Source organism: Grammomys surdaster, unplaced genomic scaffold (assembly GCF_004785775.1).
Source record: "Grammomys surdaster isolate TR1022 unplaced genomic scaffold, NIH_TR_1.0 187, whole genome shotgun sequence".
Classification (NCBI taxonomy): domain Eukaryota; kingdom Metazoa; phylum Chordata; class Mammalia; order Rodentia; family Muridae; genus Grammomys; species Grammomys surdaster.
Window position 1 is genome coordinate 9,115,644 of NW_021604632.1, and position 22,141 is coordinate 9,137,784.

Below are 22,141 nucleotides of genomic sequence, written 5' to 3' on the forward strand. Positions count from 1 at the left end.
CTTTCTTTCTTTCTTTCTTTCTTTCTTTCTTTCTTTCTTTCTTTCTTTTTTTTTGTTTTGTTTTTTTCGAGACAGGGTTTTCTCTGTGTGGCCCTGGCTGTCCTGGAACTCACTCACTCTGTAGACCAGGCTGGCCTTGAACTCAGAAATCTGCCTGCCTCTGCCTCCCAAGTGCTGGGATTAAAGGCGTGTGCCACCACCACCCGGCTCTTTCTTTGTTTTTTGAGACAAGTTTCTCTGTGTAGCTCTGGCTGACCTAGAAGTCCTTCTGTAGACCAGGCTGGTTTAGAACTCAGAGATACTCCTGCCTCTGCCTCCTAAATGTTACAGTACCTGGCTGAGATAGTTTTAAGAACTATTCATACTAAGTCATTCTCTACTGTGGACTAGAAAGACAAAGAAAGCAAGACGGGCAGGCCCTTTTTCTGTTTTCTTCAAGACAAGGTCTTGATATATATCTCCCAAACGGGCCTCAAACTCATTAAATCTTCTGGCCTCTGCCTTCTGATGCTAATAAGCAAGTATTTTACAATGCCCAAATCAGGCCCACATTGATTTTTGGTGCTGAAACCTAGGATTAAACAGGCCCATTTTTTTTTGTTTTTTTGCTTTTTTTGTTTTTCGAGACAGGGTTTCTCTGTGTAGTTCTGGCTGTCCTGGAACTCACTCTGTAGACCAGGCTGGCCTCGAACTCAGAAATCCGCCTGCCTTTGCCTCCCAAGTGCTGGGATTAAAGGTGTGTGCCACCACTGCCCGGCTATAGGCCCATATTTTTGAACCATCAATTATTGTTATTTTTTTTTTCTTGTTGAAGTAGTCTTACTGTACAGCTTAGGTTGGCCTTGAACTCACAGGGTAAGCCAGCCTAGCCTTGAGTGATCATATGTCTTCAATGCTGGGATTTCAGACATGTGACATTACATTCATGAGCTTGTCTCTCAAAGAATCAATTTTATTCAAGTGTTTACTCATTTGGGTTTTTTTTTTGTTGTTGTTGTTGTTGTTTTTAAGCTTAGGCTGGTCTCAGACTGGCTATGTAGCTGAGAATGAACTCGAACCCCTGATCTTCTTGATTCTACCTCCCAAGTGTGGGATCATAGGTGTGAACCACCATGCCCAATCTTGCCCTGTACCCTGATAAAAACAAGGCCATAAAAAAGGTCCCAAGTTTGATCTCCAAAACCACCATACTATCCTAACCCGCAGGAACAACCCCACCCACCACAGAAAACAAAGTCCTTAGCCTGTTTCAAAAGCCCAAATAAGGGATTCTCAGCACAAGAGCAGGGGGCTGGCACCAGGAGCAGTCTTGGTGCAGTCTCCAGTGAATGGCCCAAGGGAAGTGGCCTGAGGCAGGAGGGATCCCTTTGTCCTAGAGGCCCAAACAGACTTACCTTCTTGGTCGTCAGGATGCCTTCGTTGGTCTCGGGGTGAGTAGCGATGGTGAAATGGTCCCCATTGTCACCTTCTACAATGCGGTAGGTGGCACGCCATGCTGGTGAGTTGGGGGCATCCAGATCAGTCACTGTCAGCCTCTGTACCTCATGGCCCACTGTGTTCTCAGGCACCCAAGCCTCATACTGTGGGGAGAGAGGGATGAGCATAGATCAGAGCAGAGAGGCAAGCCATCCCTCCCTGAAGGCCTCTCCAGCAGCTGCGAAGCCTCTGTCACTGCTGCAAAGCCCCATGGCCTGTCCATATGTCTGGACCACTGACCCATAAAGATTTCCAGGACACACACAGGGATAGAAAGACAATCCCATCCATCAGCACAGCTCTGGGGACATGGCCACACATTCCAGACCTACTTTCCTTCTTCTGAAGCTCAGGACTCTCTCCAGTCTAGGTGAACAAACCCCAGCTGTGCATAGCCACCCACCTGGCAGAGAGCAGAGGCTCCAAGAAAGATGGTAAAAAGGACAGGTGTCTCACTGTGCTGGCGGGGGGGGGGGGGGGCGCCCCGGCCAGGAAGTTGGGGGGCAGGTTAACAGACTGGGGAATCATTTTGTTTCTTTTTTTTTAAGATTTTAGGTTTTTTTTTTTTTTTAAGACAGTCTCATGTTGCCCAGGTTGGACCTGAATTTGACATGCAGTGAAAGATGACTCTAAATTCCTGATCTTCCTGCCTTTACCCCCCCCCCCAAAAAAACATTGTAATTACAGACATGTGTTTGCAGGGGTTAGAGGCCAACTTCAGGTACTGTTCCTTTTTTTTTTGATTTGGTTTTTTGAGACAGGGTTTCTCTGTGTAGCCCTGGCTGTCCTGGAACTCACTCTGTAGACCAGGCTAGCCTTGAATTCTCAAACTCAGAAATCTGCCTGCCTCTGCCTCCCAAGTGCTGGGATTAAAGGCGTGCGCCACCACCGCCCAGCTCAGGTACTGTTCCTTAGGAGTGGTCCACCGTGTTTCCCAACACAAGCCAGGGGGCCCCAGGAATCTCATTTCCACCTCCCCAACAATGGAGTCATGAGTGTGGGCCACCACATGTGACTTTTCACTCGGGTCCCAGGCTTGCACAGTAAATACTTCTCAATGTCCCTAGGGCTAATTTTTAAGGAAGCTTAGATAACATTTCAAAGCTAGATCTGTAAACACATGGAGGGGTGCGTGTCACCTTAACTGATTTGAGGGGTTTTTTTCCTTTTAACTTTTGTACTGCCTGTATGTATGGAGTTGGGTGCGGGTGCCATGGTGGGGGTGGGGTGGGTGCGGGTGCCGTGGTAAGTTAGTGAAGGTCACAGGGCACAGTCGTTCTCTCCTTCCGCCATGTGAGTCCTGGGATCACACTCAGGCCATCTGGGTTCTTGCTCACTCTGCAGTCCTGGCGTTGAGCTTTCTGCCCCAGGAGCTATGAAAGTCCTTACAGGCGGGCACAGATATGAAGTAGGTATGTTTCCACACCACCCCTGTATCACCTGCAGGCTGGAAGGAACTGTGCGCAGATCATTTCCCCAAAACTTCAGAACAGTGTACCCAGTACTTATCATTGTCTCTATTCCAGAGATTAAGAAACTGTGCACATGGGGCTGGAGAGATGGCTCAGCAGTTAAGAGCGCTGGCTGCTCTTCCAGAGGTCCTGAGTTCAATTCCCAGCAACCACATGGTGGCTCACAACCATCTGTAATGGGATCTGATGCCCTCCTCTGGTGTGTCTGAAGACAGCTACAATGTATTCATATAAATAACGTACATAAATCTTAAAAAAAAAAAAAGAAAAAAAAACTTGGCACAGAGAGGCTAGGCAGTTTACGTAAGGTTACACAGTCAGCAAGTGACAGAACTGGGACTCGGTTGGTAGGAGCACGTGCTGGTTTCAGAGAAGGAGTCAACTCCAGTCCTTTATGTGATGACACACGCAGGAAGGAAGCAGGTATTACCTTCTGTGGTTCAAACTCTGGAGCGTTATCATTGGCATCAAGGATTTGCACTATGGCCTCTGCCGTGGTGGTAGAGCCCTCTCCGTCCATGTCTGTGGCCTGGATGGTCAGTCTGTACTCAGGGACTTTCTGGAGGAGAAAGGAGCAAAGAGTTCACTGTAAGTCAGGTGTGAGAGGCCACTCACCTGGGTAATGAGAAACTGCCTAGGGGTATGGAGGTCGCTGCTGACGCCCCAGCCCCGCCCCCTTTTGCTGTGTCTCAATTCCTTGGCTCACCCCTTACCCACTTCCAGGGAATGAAGGTTATGTATGACTGGAGGAAGGGGGTAATGGGGGGGGGTAGATAGCCCAACAGCCCTCCTGGGCTATCCTGGGGAAGCCCAGGCATTGCCCAACCCTCAGCTGCTCCACACAGGAACTTAAGAGCAAGGAAGGATCTAGGCAAAGATATTAATTAGGAAACAGAAGGTAATTCCAATATCCATGGAGCTAGTTTTACTTTGTGGCGCACCAGGGACAAATCCAGGCACCAAGCAAACTAAATGAACCGTTTGGACAGGAAATGAGAAAAGCCCAAAAGCCTGCATTTTACAGCTGCCTCCTCACCCCCAGGGGATCTAGCCGGCAGGCTGGGCAGCAGGCCACTAGCCCAAAGGTACTGTGGGACAGCAGAAGTAAATGCAGCAGCAGCAGCCGAGCCAATCCAGGTGACCTGGGTCTACACTGCTCTGCTTTGACCCTGGGGCAGCCATAGGAGCGTCCACTCTGAGTCAGGCCTCGGTGGGCAGTACTTTCCCGAAGACTACTTGCCTCTCGGTCCAGGCCGCTGGAAATGACGCTAATGGTCCCGGTGCTTTTATGGATGGTGAACATGAGGTCGTGTGGCTCCTTTGGTTCTTGGCTATGGATGGAGTAAGCCACCACCCCGTTGTAAGTATTGATGGCATCGTCCTCATCTGTGGCTGTCACCTGCATCACAGAAGTGCCTGCCAGGGAGAGGGGACAACTGAGTACTTTTCCCTCTCAGCCCAGAGCCAGTTTTGCCTACTCTGGAACCCTGTGAAGTTCTGTCCCGAACACCAGAAGGGTCTGTCTCCCCTGCTAGGTGGCAGCCTATTTCCTGTCTTTCTTTCCCGGAGAACAGATCCTCTAGGCTAGCCACAGACCCGGGGGACAAACACTATCTCCCATTCTTCCAGCAACGGGGTGACCATGACAGTAACTTCTGATACAGGATACATATACATTTGGAGGAAGTTAATTTTTTTTTTTTAAATGTACTTGTTGCTAGTGATCCAACCCTGTAATCCCAATTTCGGGAGGCAGAAACAGGAGGGCTGTCTATAAGATCAAGTCTGGCCCTAAGTAGGGAGACTGTGGGTTTTTTTGTTTTGTTTTGTTTTTTGTTGTTGTTGTTGTTTTCAAGACAGGGTTTCTTTGTGTAGCCCAGGCTATCCTCGAACTCAGAAATCTGCCTGCCTCTGAGACTGTGTCTTAAACAGTAAATAAGGATGCTGTTCTGCGGGCTGAAGAGATGGCTCAGTGGTTAGGAGCACTAGCTGCTCTTCCAGAGGTCCTGAGTTCAATTCCCAGCAACCACATGGTGGCTCATAACCATCTGTAATGAGATCAGATGTCCTCTTCTGGTGTGTCTAAAGACAGCTACAGTGTACTAATACTCATATACATAAAATAAATAAATTTTAAAAAAAAGGATGCTGTTCTTCATACCCCACCCCCACCCCCCATTAAGTGGAATGGCTACAGCAGCCACAAGAGCTAACTGTGGGAACAGAGGCTGAAACAGCAGAATAACAAGACAGGATCCTTGCTCTTTAACTGAAGCCCACTGGCACCTGGATCAACTGCCTCTAAGCCTGGTCTACATAGTAAGTTCCAGATCAACCAAGGCTACATAGTTAAACCATGTTTCTTTTCTTTCTTTTTTTCTTTTTCTTTTTTTTTTGGTTTTTCGAGACAGGGTTTCTCTGTATAGCCCTGGCTGTCCTGGAACTCACTCTGTAGACCAGGCTGGCCTTGAACTCAGAAATCCGCCTGCCTCTGCCTCCCAAATGCTGGGATTAAAGGCGTGCACCACCACCGCCAAGCTAAACCATGTTTCAAACAAACAAATTCACCACACACACAACAAAGCAAGACTTAAAAGCTGGGCATGGTGGTGTACACCTGTCATCTCAGCCATGGGAGGTAGAGGGCATGTGATTTTCTGTGAGTCTAAGGCCAGCCTCGTCTACATGGTGAGTTCCAGACTAGCCAGAGCTATACAGTGAGACCAACATTTATCAGTGTTGGTGCAGGCTTGTACTCAGAAGGCTAAGGCAGGAGGATCACAAGTTTGAGGCTAGCCTGGGCTATATGGGGAGATCTTGTCTCCAAAAAAATTAAAACAAACAAACAAAAAATCAATATTTTAATGGTGGGAATTTCTGTTATTGGCAATCTCTAGTCAACTCCTATCTGAAACTCTCAGCCAAAAAGCCAAGTGGTGAGCAGTCCAGATCACTCCAAACCAGAAGAGGACCCCTTCCGTCTCCCAGCGCCTGGTGCTGAGTTTAGAAACATGAATCTATTCCTTCCTCATCTTCTGTTCATCTCTTCCCTAGGGAAGGCAACCTATTTCTGTGTTCTGCAAATCACACTCTAATCCCCCCAAGTCCGGGCTGCTTGCCCTGTGGCAGCAGAACTTCCGGCTGGGTGCTCCACAGTATATAGTACACACATGATGAGTGATGAGTTTTCTCTCTCTCTCTCTCTCTCTCTCTCTCTCTCTCTCTCTCTCTCTCTCCACCTCTCTCTCTCTCGTGTGCTGCTGGTACCCAGGGCCTGTCACACACGCAGCATGTGTCCCACCCGAGCTACACCCTCAGTGGCTTGTGCTATTTCTAATCTTCGTAATATTTCAAGGTTGATAGTCCCTTTTGGATTGAAGCCCAGAGGTCATGCCTAAGGTCACAGTCAGCAAAGAGACAAAGTCCAGATTCAAGCCTTAGTCTTTACAGCTCCTAAGTCTGGCCAAGCTCCGAGCTTCTGGGAAGGTTCCAAGTCTGAATGCCAGAGCTCTGCTCCAGGGCAGGCTTCACCAGGACTCATGGGGTGCACTGGGAATATGATGAGGGGATCTGCCACACAGCCAGGAAGGTCCAGAACAGCCCTTCCCACCCTTCTTACCAGGCATCACCCCCTCCAGAACACTCCCTTTGAAGGTATCTTGGGTGAACTTGGGCTTGTTGTCATTCTGGTCTGTCACAATGATGGATATGTTCATGGGCTCCTCTACAGAGGCACCATTCTCGGATACAGCGTGGCCAAAAAGCTGTGGGCACAGAGGTCCAGGGTCAGCTGGTGTTCCCACCTCCCCAGGTCTTGCGTCTGTGTCAGAAAACATATCTACATTGGGTACTGAAAGCAACTTACCTCATACTTGACAATCTTCTCCCTGTCCAGTGGCATATTCAACAGCAGCCAGCCCGTCTCCTTCTCTATGGTGAAGACTCCCTCAGGGGGACTGTCTGCTCCAGGCCCAGTGATGCTGTAGAAAATCTTGGTGCCTCTGTCCTTATTAGATTTGAGCTGGATACAAAGGAAAATGACAGTTGACAGAGGGACAGGTGCCTCACCCGGTGGCCAGGAGCCTTCTGCAGCCCCCCACCTAGCAGCAAGAAGTCTTGGTCTTAGGCCTTCAGACGATAAATCCCACAGACTCTGGAGTTTCCCGGTCATACCTGATTCAGCTTCTGAGGGAAAGGACCCTTGCCATTCTCGGGGACCGATATTGGTGGCATCACCCACTCTCTCTTTCGTCTCCGTAAGATGCGTGTGGGTGGGGAGCTGATCACACCCTTCCCTCCCTGCAAGCAAGGATGTGAAGAATAGGTTGGCTTTTACACAGAAGGAGAAAGGAGTCAGAGGCAGGAGGATCAGGAATTCAAGGTCATCCTCCGATACATAGCAATTTGAGGACAGCCTAAGCCACATGAGACCTGTCTTAAAAAAAAAAAAAGTAATAATAACAATTGTTTGTTTAAATTTGCTTGTTTTTTGAAACAGGGTTTCTCTATGTAACAGTTCTGGCTGTCCTGGACCATACTTTGTTTTTGCAGACCATACTGATCTCGAACTCAAGAGATCCACCTGCCTCTGCTTCCTAAATGCTGCGATTAAAGACATGTGCCACCACACCCAACAACAATTGTAATATTAACAATAAGAGGAAAACAAAAAAGAGGAGGAAAAAGTCCATTTTTATGTGTATATATACAAGGAATAAAAATTGTTATATGGTTTTAAATACTTTTAAGTTTTGAATATTTGGCTATTCAAAAAATGAAGGCACCAGGAAGTTGGCTGTAGTGGCATACGCCTTTGATCCCAGCTTTCAGGGGCAGGGGTGGAGGCAGAGGCAGGCGGATCTCTGTGAGTTCCAGGTTATCCTGATCTATATAGCGAGTTCTATGATAGCCAGAGATACATAGAGAAGGGGGGGAAGATGTCAGGAAGTATGACTAAATGCCTCAGGTTTACAATTCTAGAAGTCCATAGGATTGGCAATTCTGTATTGAAATGGCCTTCACCTGGAGCTAACCTGGACCAAACTGCAAGGAAGCGAGGTGCAGGAAGTATCTACAGAGCCTGAGCAAGCTGGATGATGGCAGGCCAGCCACTCGTCCCTGTCCTATGGACATCTCTCTAGTGCCCCCTATTGGTAAGCTTCAGTCACTGCTCTGATTAGCAGTCACAGCTCACAGCTGGTTGGCTGGGGTTAAGGGTTAATTGGGTTCCTATTACTATAGTAACAAAGACTCTGGCCAGCAGTAATCTGAACATAGTACCTTCCTTATGCCCTGAAGACAGACATGACAATTTACCTGGACTGTCCCCCTATTCAGGGTAATGATTTCTCCATCGTCTGCACGGTGCGTTTCATGTCCAGCCAATGCTACTGTGAGGAAGAGAGAGAGGGGGAGTTAGAAAGCAGTCCCTTGACTAGACTAAGGATGACCATCCGGAGGCACCCAGGGGCTTGGCTTACTTTTCCTGGCCAGCAGGTGGTTACAAGTCTCAGTTGGCACTCATACATGCAGTCTTATCATTACTTGAGACATTTTCCCCCATTGGTATGTGTATGACACATGTGTGCAGGTGCCTTAGAAGGCCAGAAGAGTCAGATGCCCTGGAGTTACAGGTGCCTGAGAGCCACCTGACGTGAGTGTTGGGAACTGAACCCAGGTCTGGAAGAACAGTACATGCTCTTAACCGCTGGGCCATCATCCCGGCCTCCACATTTGGACTTGGGAGAGGGAAGATGACTTCACCATCCCTTTATGTGTTCATCAGGCTGGAGAACCACGGTTGTGGGCAGGTAGCTTTGTTGACATACAGCCAGTGTTCCAGAGGCAACCTATCACCAACAATGTGACACTGTTACCCACAGACAATTTGTTCAACTTCTGGTAATCGAATCTGGATTCTGCCTGCAAAGTTACTGCCCTCTAGTCCCCCCACAAAAGAGACTGATTTATTTTTATTTTACACATATGAGTGTTGAGGGTTTTTATTTTTGCCTGCTTGTATGTCTGTGCACCACAGGCATGTAGTGCCCAAAGCAGCCAGGAGAGGGCACTGGATTCCCCTGGTACTGAAGTGACAGGTGCTTGTGAACCACCATGTGGATGCTGGGAAATCCAAATCTGGGTCCTGTGGAAGAACAGCCAGTGCTCTTAACCACTGAGCAATTGCAGCTTCTAACTACAAGTCACCGGCATCGGCCCGAGCTTGGCGTTAGCCCCACCCCACCCCTTTTACCCTGTGTGGTTGGGACCAATGCCAGGGTTTTTGGGAATGCGAGACTGGTGTTTTAGTGAGGAGCTGCACTCCCAGAGGGAGGATATGGAGGAACCAGAAGCCTCACACATGGCTGGTAGGGAGAGCAAGCAAACAGCCACTGTGGAAAAGTCTGGCAGTGGGGCTGGAGAGAGGGTCGGCAGGTAAGAGTACTGGCTACTCTTTTAGAGGATCTGGGTTCGATTCCAAGCACCCACCTCACATAGCTCTAGTTCCAGGAGATCTCACCCCCCTCTTCTGGCCTCCATGAACACCAAGTATGCATGTGGTGCACAGACATTCATGCAGACAAAACACCCATGTGCATTAAGTAATAAATAAAATTTGAAAAAAAATGCAAAATGTATTCTCAAGGCTGGGCATGTAGCTCAGTGGTAGAGTGTTGTCTAATATACAAAGTCCTGAATTCAATTTCCACTACTTAAAAAAAAAGGGGTGCATGTTAAGACGTTCACAGCAGTACATCATTGCTACAACTGGAAATGGCAGGTGTCCACAAAAGCACCAGGGACAGAAACACCGTGGTATCGTCACGTTTGGAACAACTCAACCACAGGAACATGCAACCAGGGTGGATTCAAGAAGCAGAAGCCGAGAGAGAAGCAAAGCCAGATCCGAGGCAGGATGCATGCTTGCTGGGGAAGAAAGACAATCCCCCCACTAACAGCCAAAGCTTGTAGTCTAGACAGACCCTGTAATAAAAGACAGAGGAAGAAGAGACAAACAAACAAGCTTCTTAACGCATTCAGTGTGCGTCACATAAGCAACGCCTCAGTGGACAGCATGTGGCGGGGGGGGGGGGGGGAGGGAGGGGATGTGGTTTCGAACTTTGCACGCCTTCTTCCACAATGAACAGCGTGGTTCAGAGACGTGACAAGACAAAGGGGAACCATTACAGAGGCAGGAAACCGTGGATGTAAATCCAGGGAGCAAACTAAAGCTGCGAGATTTCTTTACTGATAAGAGCTGGTCTCCAAAAAGGAGAGTTTATAGCCTGACTTAGGAGGGCAGAAAGAGCCTTCTCTCTTCTGTATGTTCACCCATCTTTATCTTCAGTGCTTAAACATGCTGGAAATATACCCCCTCACTTTATTTTTATTATTTATTATTATTTTTATAAGGCAAGGTCTTCCTATATATAGCCTTGTAGACCAGGCTGGCCTTGACCTCAGACAGTCACCCAAGCAAGCAGTGAGACTTAAAAAGTGCACGCACCACCATGCCTGGTTCTTTTGGTTCTTCCAAATTGTACTTTGCTCAAAGCTATTTATATCCACAACGGATTTTCTGGCAACATATTTGGTTGCCTGTGGTATGACTCCACCGTGTGAAGTTGGGAAACTGGCAGAGCTTATGGAGGTGGATGAAGTCACCGGAAGGGGCAGCAGGGCTTAACAACCATAACGAGCCATCAGCAGCTCACAGGAATCCAGTGCCAGCTTTCAGGAGCCCCAGAGCCCTGGAGCCCCAGAGGACACATACATCCAGAATCCTCCTAGAAGGCTGGGATGTACGTGTGGGAAAGTGAAGATTGCTTAGAGACAGCTCTGTCTCCTTGACGATATCCTCTCTGAGGAGGCCCCTGCTGACACACTTGGCTTGGGGCAGCAAGGGAAGAAAGGGATCTGGACTTGATCCCATTCCAGAAGGGTCCCAGGAGCCACAGGATCCATGGAGTGGCCTTGTCTTTCTTTTACTCTACTGCACACTTTTGCAGGCTCATCTGAGGAATTTTGCTTTGTCTTAAACCTAGAAAACCAGGAATGACTGATATGATAAAGACTAAATCAGCTTAAATACAGAAAATATTATATATATTTTAAAATTATACAGGGACGCTCTTGTGCTGGGGAACAAAGTGAACAGAATTTGAAATGACATACAGTGTGCCTAAAACTGTGGACAGGGGGAAACAACTTGAAGGAAATGACCCTTTCCACGATTGCTAGTTATGTTTAACACTTTTAACCACTTGGCCATGGCTATATGCTAACCATTGATTTTCAGTCTCTGTTTTTGGTGTTCTTTTTGGCTCTGTGTGCATGTGTGTCTCCGTGTGGTGTTTTCTTCAGTTGCTCTCCACCTACTGAAGCAGGGTCTCTCACTGAGCCCAGAGCTCACAGAGAGTTAGTCAGCTTGTTCCAGGTATCCTGTGTCTCTGTATGCAGAGTGCTGGAATTTCTGGTGGGCCATTATGCCCAGCTGGCTGTTGGTTATTTAACAATAATTACATTTGTGTGTCTGTGGACATGTGCACCTCATAGCATACCACGCTGGTTCTCTCCTTCCACCACCTGGCTTTTACCTGAGGACTCCTCCTAGCTTTTATGTATGTCAAGTGTCAGAACTCCTGGCCTTATCCTTCAGTGGCAAGTGCTCTAATGACTAAGCCATCTCTCCAGCCCTCTGTTTTGAGACAAGGTCTCGCTATGTAGCTCAGGCTAGCTTGGAATTCAATTTGAATCCCAAGCTTGACTTCACGATTCTTCTGTCTTTATCTTCGGAGATTCTAGGATTTCAAGTGTGTTGACCATGCCTGACTCCTGTATTATCTTGGATTCTTGCCCCACCCCAATCTCTACACTGAAGTTCTTTGGCTCCTTGTACATCGCAGTCCGACTATATTTGAAGAAAAGGTCTTAGAAGAGGTCACCGGCCCTAATTCCATTGTTGCTAATGTCTCTCTCTCTTCTTTAAAAAAAGATTCATTTATTTTATATATAGGTGTACACTGTAGCTGTCTTCAGATACACTAGAAGAGGGCATCAGATCACATTACAGATGGTTGTGAGCCACCATGTGGTTTCTGGGAATTGAACTCAGGACCTCAGGAAGAAGAGTCAGTGCTCTTAACTGCTGAGCCATTTCTCCAGCCCCCTATTGCTAGTGCCTTTAGGAGAGATATTTTGGACTCAGTATAGCCTATGTGATAGCCATGGAGGAGTTGGTCATCACAAAGCCAAAGAGAAGCACCTCATGAAACCAAACCTTCCTTGGTTTCCAACACTAACCCTTTAGAATTGTGAGACTCAGTTTCTGTCCTGGCCAACCAACCAGCCACAGAACTTTGTTTTAATAGCTATGTTCCAGTCTCAGTGGTCAGGAATTCATTTTTCTGCATTACTGTTACCAGCCAACATGAACATAGTTTGCTTTTTAGTTTATTTTCAGATGGGGTCCCTTGTAGTCTAGGATAGCTTTGAACCTCTGATCCTCCCACAGCCGTCTCCCAAGTACCTGAATTATAGACATGTGCCATCATGTCCAGCTCATAGCTCCCTATTTTATCTTCATGAAGAAACTTATGAGAAGTATTTTAATGGCCATTTTTGAGTCTGGGAAACTGAGAGGTTAAACAAGTTCATTGAAATTACATAGAGAGGCAATGAAAATCCAAGTCGTTCCCAGATCAGTCTGAACCTGGAGTCATTTGCTCAACCAACCAACACTGGCCTTTTCCAGTGTTTGCTTTCTGAGAGCTTCTTCCTCTTACCATCACTCATCTACAGAAATAATAGAGATTCTTTTTAAAGCCAGTTTTTCTTTGTTTTTTTTAACCTTATGTGTATGGCTGTTTTGCTTGCATATGTTTGTATACTACATGCTTGCAGTACCGAACTGTCCAGAAGAGGGCTCCAGATCCCCCTGAAACTGGAGTTATGGGTGGTTGTGGTTGCTGGGAACCAACCATGGGACCTTGAGAAGAACAGTATTTGTTCTTAACTACTGAGACATCTTTTTAGCCCCCTATGTTTTTACTTGTAAAATCTGTTGTGAGCATCAATGTCTTTTATGTTTGTTTCTGGACACAGGGTTTCTATGTGTAGCCCTGGCAGTCTTGGAACTTGCTCTGTAGACCAGGCTGGACTTGAACTCAGAGATTCGATTGCCTCTGCCTCGCAAGTGCTGGGATTACGGCCTGGCATAAACATCATTGTCTTGATGAAGGACTTGGATTAATTTATTAGAAACTTAGAGTTGGAAGAACAGCATTCGACTTCATAGAACTACCACAAGAACCACACAGATCGAAACATGACTCTGTCAGACGCAAACAGCATTACCCAGCACTCGCCACCAGAAACCAGAACTCCAAGGCCACAAGACTTGCTTAAATCCAGACTGTTAAAGAATAGAATTAGAATCAGAACCCAGGCACGGTCAGAAGTCTAAAGCCATATTCTTCAGCAAGGCACTCATGCAAAAACTGCCTAGGTGTGATGCAACCTGTGTACAACAGGGCACATGGAAGAACAAGTGTTCATCCACAAGTGTGCCTACCTCCCTGAAGGGCGCGCTTGGCTATCCAAGCTAATCAACAGTGGATGACTGACAGCTAAAGTGCAGAGACAACCAAAATGCACATCGGTGAGGGGCTGACTCGTGTGACATCATCACCCATGCAATGGAAGACCCCAGTCGTCGCAGAAAGCTATGGAAAGGGCAGGGGATCTAGCTCAGTGGTAAAGCACTTGCCTAGCATATGAGGCCTCGGATTTGATTCTCCAGCTCTCAACACATAAACAAGCTATCATCGATGGATGTTATCATTCTGTAGGCTATATGAGAAGATCCTAGGACACGTTGTTAACACATGTTAAAGGTACAGAGCTATGTGGTTCCTGCTAATATGTTCACATTTGTACTTTATTATTTGACTTTTTTTTTTTTTTTTGGTGGCACTGGAGATTGACCAGGACTCACATACACTAGGCAAAAAGGCTGTCCCTGAGCTGCACCCCTGTTTTTGAGGGCTGGAAAAATGGCTCAGTGGTTAAGAGAACTTCCTGATCATCAGTCACAGGAATGGAGCTCAGATGCCTGTGTCTAATCTCAGACAGCTCACAAACATCTGTGACTCCAGTTCCAAGGGACCTGATGCCCTCTTTTGGCCTCTGGTGGCACCCCCCCATCCTAAATAAAACGGAAAACAAACAACAGAAAATTGAAAAAAATATCTCTGAAAAGCAATTAATAAAAATAGGCTTCTGGGAAGAGACCCCTGTGGCTGGGACAAAGATGAGACTTTTTGTCACAGACCCTTCTCGATTCCCATGGCACTGACTGTATCATTTGTTCGAAACACTTAAAACATGCCAGGCACGGTATCATATGCCTGTAATCCCAGCATGTGGGAAGAAGAAGCACAAGAATCATAAGCTCTGTCTTCACTGGCTATAGTGTGAAGCTGTCCTTGGCTATAAGCGGTCCTATCTCAACGAACAAACATAAAAACTTCAGTCGCTTTCCTGTCCCTGCTCCTGAATGGGAGAGATAGCCTCCAGCTAGCACAGGTGTGCCAGTGATTTCTAGCCATTCTCTGCAGTAGCTCTCTCCAGCAGTTCTATCCTTCCAGGTTACCCAGCAGGGGACTAATGACTCTCTCCCTACTCAGAAGCCTTAAGCCCTACCCTCGAACTCTAAAATCTGCTACAACCCCAAGGAGCTACTAACTCAGAAAAACCTCTCCCTATTATCTACAATCTCTACCCTCAAGGAGTGAACAGCTCACCCTGCTGCCTTGTCTCCTGCATTTCCCCACTGGTGCACGGTGCTAGATGTTAGCATCTCAGTATCTAGGCTGTCCATCTATTCTCAGAGGGGACAGTGCCTCTGAGACAACAATCAAGCAGCCAGCAGTCACGTATTATGGATGTCTCAGCCTCCCCCGCAGACCGCATATTCCTGGCGCATCAGCTCCAACTCATATTCAACAGGAAGCAGAACACAACCAAGGGGCAGGAATCCAGGCAGGCAGGGACATGCTTTAAAACACCCACTCTGCTTGAGACACTCAGCTGCTAAGTGTTTTCCTCCCCAGTCCTGGGAAGGATTATTGCCTACAAGGAAGGTATCACCAAAAACTCAGTGAACAAGCTGGAGGGGTACAGGGATGGAGGTGTCTTGAACCCCTCCCCAGGAAACAGCATCAGAGAGAAAACCAACTACCTAGCCAGCCACATAGAGGTCTGGAAGACTTGGGTTGAAATCTACATACTTATCAACTGTATGCTTAGGCAAACGTCGTGAGCATATGAAAGCTCTGTCTGCTCATCTGAAAAATGGGAACACTAATGTGTGCCTGGTCCAAGATAAGCCTTCGATAAAAGTACCATCAATCCACGCATGCACAATACACACAGAGGTGTCTATAGCAAGTCCTAGATTCCATCCCCCAACTCATGTGTTGCATATATCGGGGTCATATGTGTGTATGGTGCATACATGCCAATTGTGTGAGTGTGCTCAGAAACACACATGTGTAGGCCAGATCAATAATCAGGTGTCCTCTCTATTTCTCTCTACCTTATTGCCTTAAAAAACAAACAAACAAACAAACAAGAGTCTCTTACTGAACAGGAAGTACCCTATTCCACCTCAGTTGAGCTGGGCTGGCTGGATAACCCTCAGGATCACCCAGTCTCTTACCTCAATGATGGCTGATCCTGAGTCCAACACAACCATGTTGAACTTTTATGTGAGGGTTCAAACTCAGGTCCTCATGCCTGCAGAGTAAGCACTCTTACCCATTGAGCTGCCTCTCTGGTCCCTCTTTTTCTTTTTTGAGATAAGGTTTGTTATGCAGTTCAGGCTGCCCTTGAACTCACTACGTAGGCTTGGTTGGCCTCAAAGTTGTCATTTTCCTGCCTCGGCCTGCCATGTACTAGGATAAGAGGTGTGTGTAACCATACCCAGCTGGTATTTTTTTTTTTTTTAATTTTTAAAAAGAGAATGCGTATAAGTACATGCAGTACTGGCACATGCCTGAAGAGGGCGAAAGATACCTGAAAGTGCAGTTACCGACAGTCATGTGCAGCCACATAGGTGTCCAGAACTGAACCAGAGTCCTCTGAAGAACAGCCAGTGCTCATAAACTTCTGCACCATCTTTCCAGGACTCACCCTCTCCACAGCTAGTCTTTTCTAGACAACAGAAAAAAGCCATCTCCCAACCTGCAACTATGAAGAATGAAGTATAGAGAAGAAAATGCCCAGTGCCCAAGAACATAGAAGAAAACTGGCTCAGTCTGCCTCTGGAAAGGGCTGTTTGTGGGGGTCTCTGTGGCTCACTGGAGGAGGCAGAGGCTGGACATTTCACAGACACACTGACCTTTCTAGAGAAACTTGCTGGGGCATCTGTGAGAACATGAGTCACTTTCTTTGTAAGTTAGGCAGCACAGAGAAACTACTGACAGGTTAAGTCCTGGGGCAGATCACTCCGGCTTCCTTGCAGATCCTTCCTGGAACCAGTGGCTTTGTGCCACGCTCTCAGGGGAAAGCAGATCCCCTGCCTGGGTCTCACCATCACTCATCCTGTCTGAGCCTCACCTTCCTCAGTGAAAGATGCCTGTTCCTGGCTGTGGTAGGGTTGCCAGGCCAGGCATCATAGCTAACTCATGGGGGCATGAATGGGCTTGTGTCATGATCTTTCTGAGGTGAGTTGATGAGCACCAGTGAGCACATGATGCAACAGTTCAAACTTGAAAAGCTGGAAAACAAAGGCCTCACCGTGGTTCTGACCTCTATTCCTGCCCCAGGCCTCAGGCACTCGACTGCTGTGGCCTGTTCTCCCCACAGAGGGACATGAACTTGAACCTGAGTCCTCTGAAGAAGGAAGATGTGTCGGCTGGACCCAGGAAAATGGACGGCTTTCAGCTGGGACTGTTTCTCTAGAAAGTATCATAACAAGCACAATCAAACAGGTAGGAGTCCCATGTTTCTGCCCTAGATAGGAGACACTCAATGGAACCTGGAGTCCCCGGTCTAGGTTCAAAACTCCTCTTTAAAAGTCATCCTGTGAAGGCTGGCCTCAGATCTTAAAACCGATACCACTATAAAACTTGGACAAGAGGAGTCTGGCCTCTGGGACACTAGAGCTGGGGAAGAAAGGAAGTTTCTTCAACAGATTTATGCAAACCGATGGAGACTGTGCTGGGGGCATCTGTTTTCCCTTAGGTCAGAAAGGCCCAGACCCCTACCTCCCAACCCCAAGGGGAGGATTTGACCTTATCACAACATCAAGGTGCTACATAGTTCCAATGTCCAATTCTGTTAAACGTTCCAGCAAAACAAAAAACCAACCCATCTCTCTGAGGACCCTCAGTGATCAGTCCTGATCAATTTACCTGCTGATCAATTTACCTGCTGATGTTGGGCAACTGACTAGAAGACAAGTGAAGTACCTGTTTGATTAGGGTGTGGCCCCAGGGCATCTGAGAGAGTGCCAGGAGAGAACGCCTTCAAAGTTTCCGTTCTAGTTTGTCTTAGATGTACTTTAGAAAGTGAGCAAACTTCTGAATGAGAGATAGGATAAGACAGTATGGGGAAAAGCACCTGGAACTGACCAGAAAGATCCTGGGACTTTCCTAAGTAAAGCTGCATGTAGAAAAAAAAAAAAACCACTTCTTAAGACTAATTAAAGGCCAAGTGATGTGGACCACTACTGGGCAACCAGGTGCTGCTGTACATTCCTGAGACAATTGACAATGGAAACTGGTACTTTTCTATCACTTAGGAATCCATAAATAAGCCTGCTAGCCTGGGTATGATGCCAGAAATCATCCTAGGTATGGTAAAAACTGGATCTGTGAGGATCCTCAAGTCTGCTACTTAAATAAGAGAAAAATGAGGGACTCAATAACCTTTCAACGAATGCTTAATTAGGCTGTATTACAGGCACTCAAATGTCTACACTATAGCCCAATACTATAAAAGAAACCCCCAAGGGAAACCAGTGCTCTACAAAGCAGAGAAAAGGTCACAAAGAGCCATTTATAGTACTCATCCAACAATTATACAATATTAATAGTTTCACATGGCACAAATCAGGAGAGATGGAGCTGAGCCCCGGAACCAAGAAAGCTCTCTGGCTTTGAACCCTAACCATCAGACATCTTCCAAAGGGATACCAAGATGGCTGGCTGTGGTGGCACATTCTTATATATACGAACATCGAAGGCTAAGGCAAGAGGAGAGGGGGAAAAAAAAACGATGAGCAAGACAGGAACTGAGCAGACTAATGGGGAGAGGCTGTAGGGCAGTAAAGCATGCTGGGAATGTACCTCTGTTATGCAGGCTGGGAGCCCTGGTGTATTTGATTGACTCAGAAGCTGCCCCAGGGCATGCTGGGAGGTCCATCCCCCTCACTAGCTTCACTGAAGTTAGTCTCTAGCACACTTGGGGATTCCAGCGCTTCGTCTTCAGAGCTTCTATAGAGGACAAGCCGGAAGTCCAGCATGAGACTCGGACACTGTCTTCTGGATGTTTAAAGGTTATGCAGTGTGCTGATGCTGGAACTGAAGTAGAAGTCATGCCCACCACCAGTAATGGCTTTATAAACCCTACAGGATATACATAAAGCTCCCGCAAGATGTACAACCTCCGGGAGTGAGGTCAGGTGACAGATCACCCTCATTTCTGCAGGATTTACAATCTGAGGCTTTGAGCCTGGAGCACCTTCCCAGCCACCATAGTCCAAAAGTGCTGGAGGAGGAACTGGGGAAGCTGGCTCTGGGCACTGACTGGTGTGAGGCACTTGGATGGAAAGAAAGGAGATGAATCAGGGAGATCTGCTTTAAAAAAGTGTAGTGGTGCAAGCCTGAAATCTTAGGACTAGAAAAACCAAGACAGGAGGATTGTACAAGTTCAAGGCTAGCCAGGAGAACATAGTGGGTTCAAGGCCAACTTGAATTATAGTGTAAAAATCCTGTCTTCACAACAAAACACGAAGAAGACAAGCAGGTAAGACATCCTGAATAGAAATATAAAGTGTTAAAAAGTGGCAATTGAGCCGGGCGGTGGTGGCGCACACCTTTAATCCCAGCACTTGGGAGGCAGAGGCAGGTGGATTTCTGAGTTTGAGGCCAGCCTGTTCTACAGAGTGAGTTCCAGAACAGCCAGGGCTACACAGAGAAACCCTGTCTTGAAAAAAAGAAGTGGCAATTACTAGAGAGGAAGTCCAAATACAATTATTAAAATTTGGGAATTTATGGTTGTGTGTTCATGAATGATGTGAGTGCACCAGGGAGGGAGTGTATGACAGCAAGCCAGCTTTTCCAGCTACCTTCCTGTGTGTCCTAGGGGCCGAACTGAGGTCACCAGGTTTGCACAGCAAGCACCTGTATTTTCTGAGCCATCTTACTAGCTCTAAAATAGCAATTTTAAAATGGTGGGTTTTTTTTTTTTTTGAGTCAGAGTCTCTTGTATTTCAGGATGGCTTGAACTCACTGTATAACCAAGGATGTCCTTGAACTTCTGTTCCACTGCTGAGTGCCGGGGACAAAATGCTGCTCTCTCATTTTTATATTTCACAGTCTGTTCCTTTCGATATGTTTAGTGTCATATCCAGAATGTCCAGAGCAAATGTCACAAACACAGTTGATAAAACTGTCAGTAAACTTTTAAAAGCACCCATACTCTAAAGATGTGCATATCCTTTATCTTAGCACTAAGGAGGCAGAGGCAGGTAGATCTCTGTGAGTTCAAGGTTAGCCTGGTCTTCATAGTAAGTTTCAGGCTAACAACAATAACACACTAAAATAAAATACAAACATACCAAAACACAAACAAACAAACAAACCTGGAAATGAACAAACATATCTTCTGCTGCTGACTTCCTCACATTCTCCTGAGTCAGTTTCTAAGCGCTCATCTGGTGAGGGTGTCTGCACTTCACAAGAGTGCACATAAACTCTGCACTTGCATGCATGTGGTGCACATAAACTCATGTAGGCATACTGTTGTGCAGCAGTCTCTTAGATCAAAACATTCCATCCTGCAGGGTATCTCCTTGAGCAGGAAGGTATACAACTCAAGATACCCTCAGGAAGTACCTGAAACCGACCAGATTCACTAGGCCCCTCCCTGCCAGAGTAAGGAGAAAAGAAAGCCCAGCTGCCTGAAATACTGAGGCCAGCCCAACTGCCTGGAAGTGGTTTAGACCAGAGTCCCTTGGAAAGGACGCTCTCTAAATGTTGAGCTGTCCACGGCTCCAGTTCCTAGCTTTGTGAGCTATCATACATGCTGGGGCGGGCTACGGTGATGTAAGTGTCTTTGAGTCATTTTTGCTCCTGTAGGCAACTCCAGACTATTAGTAACACAATAAGACTCATGGGTTCACCAAGGTGGACTTTTGATAGAATCTGCACTTTGGTCTGTTGTGGGTTCTCAATCTGGGGTGAGTAGGAAAGTGTATTTTGTTTCCTCTGGAAAAGTTTTGTCATACAACACATACATACATTAAAAAAATAAATCTTTAAAACAAACAACACCCCTCAAAATCGTTGATAGATAATCCTTACCTCCACTCTAGTTACACTGTCTCCCCTCCTTTTCCAACTCTTCTCCTTTTTCCTTCTCCCCCTTCCCCACTCTGAAGAAAAGTTCTCACTATGTAATCAAGGCTGGCCTCAAATTCACAATCTCAGAACTTCATCTTCTCAGTGCTCAGATTATAAGCATGTGCCGCTTCTTGTTGGTAGGTGTGTGTGTGTGTTTGTGGTTTTACACACACCTATTTAATTCCCTCACTGTAGTACAATTTTTCTTCTTCTTCTTCTTCTTCTTCTTCTTCTTCTTCTTCTTCTTCTTCCTCCTCCTCCTCCTCCTCTTTTCCTCCTCCTTTTTTTCCATCACCGTTGTCGTCATCATCATCATCGCCGCCACCACTGCCGCCGCCACCACCATCATCTTTTTTCTAATACAGGATTTTACTATTTAGCCCTGACTGGCCTGGGACTTGCTACTAGACCAGTGTGTGTTTGAACTCATGGAGATCCACCTGACTCTGCATCCCAAATAGTGGGATGAAAGGTGAGAGTCAAGCTAGATATGGGGTACACACTTTTAATCCCAGCACTCTGGAGGTAGAAGCAAAGACGTGGATCTCTGAGTTCCAGGCCAGCCAGCCTACACAATGAGATCTGCCCTTTTAAAAACGAACAAACATGCATCATACCTAGCTAATTATCATTATTATTTTGTTTGTTTTCAAGACAGGGTCTCATTATGTAGCTCTGGCTATCCTGAACTATGTATGTAGACCAGGATGGCCTTGAACTCAAGGACATCTGTCTGCCTCTGCCTCCCAAGGGTACCACCACATCCAGCTAATTATTATTTTTTGAGACAGTATTCTGTATAGCCTAAGCTATACTCAAATTCCTTATGTATCCAAGGCTTGCCCTGAACTCTGGGTCCTCCCTCCTCTACTTCTCATTGCTCGGCTAATATTTCTACTTTAAAAGTGCATGTGAGGTTTTTTTAGATGTACTTTATTTTTATTTATTTATTTATTTTTGGTTTTTCGAGACAGGGTTTCTCTGTGTAGTCCTGGCTGTCCTGGAACTCACTCTGTAGTCCAGGCCGGCCTCGAACTCAGAAATCCGCCTGCCTCTGCCTCCCAAGTGCTGGGATCAAAGGCGTGCACCACCACCGCCCGGCTTAGATGTACTTTATGTGTATGAATGTTTCGCCTGTGTATATCTGTGCACTACCTGTGTGTTAGGCACCCATGGAGATCAGAAGAGCCACTGGATCTCCTGGAACCTAATGGTTAAGAATGGCTGTGAACCCCATCATGTGGGTATCGGAAAATGAACCAGGGTCTTCTGCAAGAGGAGAGTTCTAACTGCTGAGCCATATCCCCAGTCCCCAATATTTTGTTGATGAGCTTTATGCAAATCTCAACTGTAGAAATTTAAAATGATTCCATAAACAAAGATCTTCTTTGTGTGAAAAGTTTAAAGACACACAAATTCATTGTATCAGGGGGCTGGCCCAAGGGCTCAAAAGTGAAGGGTCTTGGCTGCTTTTGCAGAGGATCTGGGTTTGGTTCCCAGCACCCACATGGTGGTTCACAAAGGTCTGTGACTCTAGCTCCCAAGGATCTGATGCGTTCTTTT

The 22,141-nt window shown here is 46.7% G+C and overlaps 1 protein-coding gene across 1 annotated transcript in view; it reads right to left on the reverse strand.

Annotated features, from left to right (window-relative positions):
- Cdh3 (cadherin 3) overlaps nt 1-22,141 on the reverse strand; it is a 50,136-nt gene that overhangs the window by 15,537 nt on the left and 12,458 nt on the right. The window contains exons 3-9 of the mRNA XM_028768767.1: nt 8,265-8,338; nt 7,122-7,247; nt 6,814-6,969; nt 6,568-6,712; nt 4,189-4,364; nt 3,379-3,507; nt 1,395-1,580 (exon numbers count right to left, since the gene is read on the reverse strand). Of these exons, the coding sequence (XP_028624600.1) occupies nt 1,395-1,580; nt 3,379-3,507; nt 4,189-4,364; nt 6,568-6,712; nt 6,814-6,969; nt 7,122-7,247; nt 8,265-8,338 (992 nt within the window). The remainder of the gene's footprint in view (nt 1-1,394; nt 1,581-3,378; nt 3,508-4,188; nt 4,365-6,567; nt 6,713-6,813; nt 6,970-7,121; nt 7,248-8,264; nt 8,339-22,141) is intronic.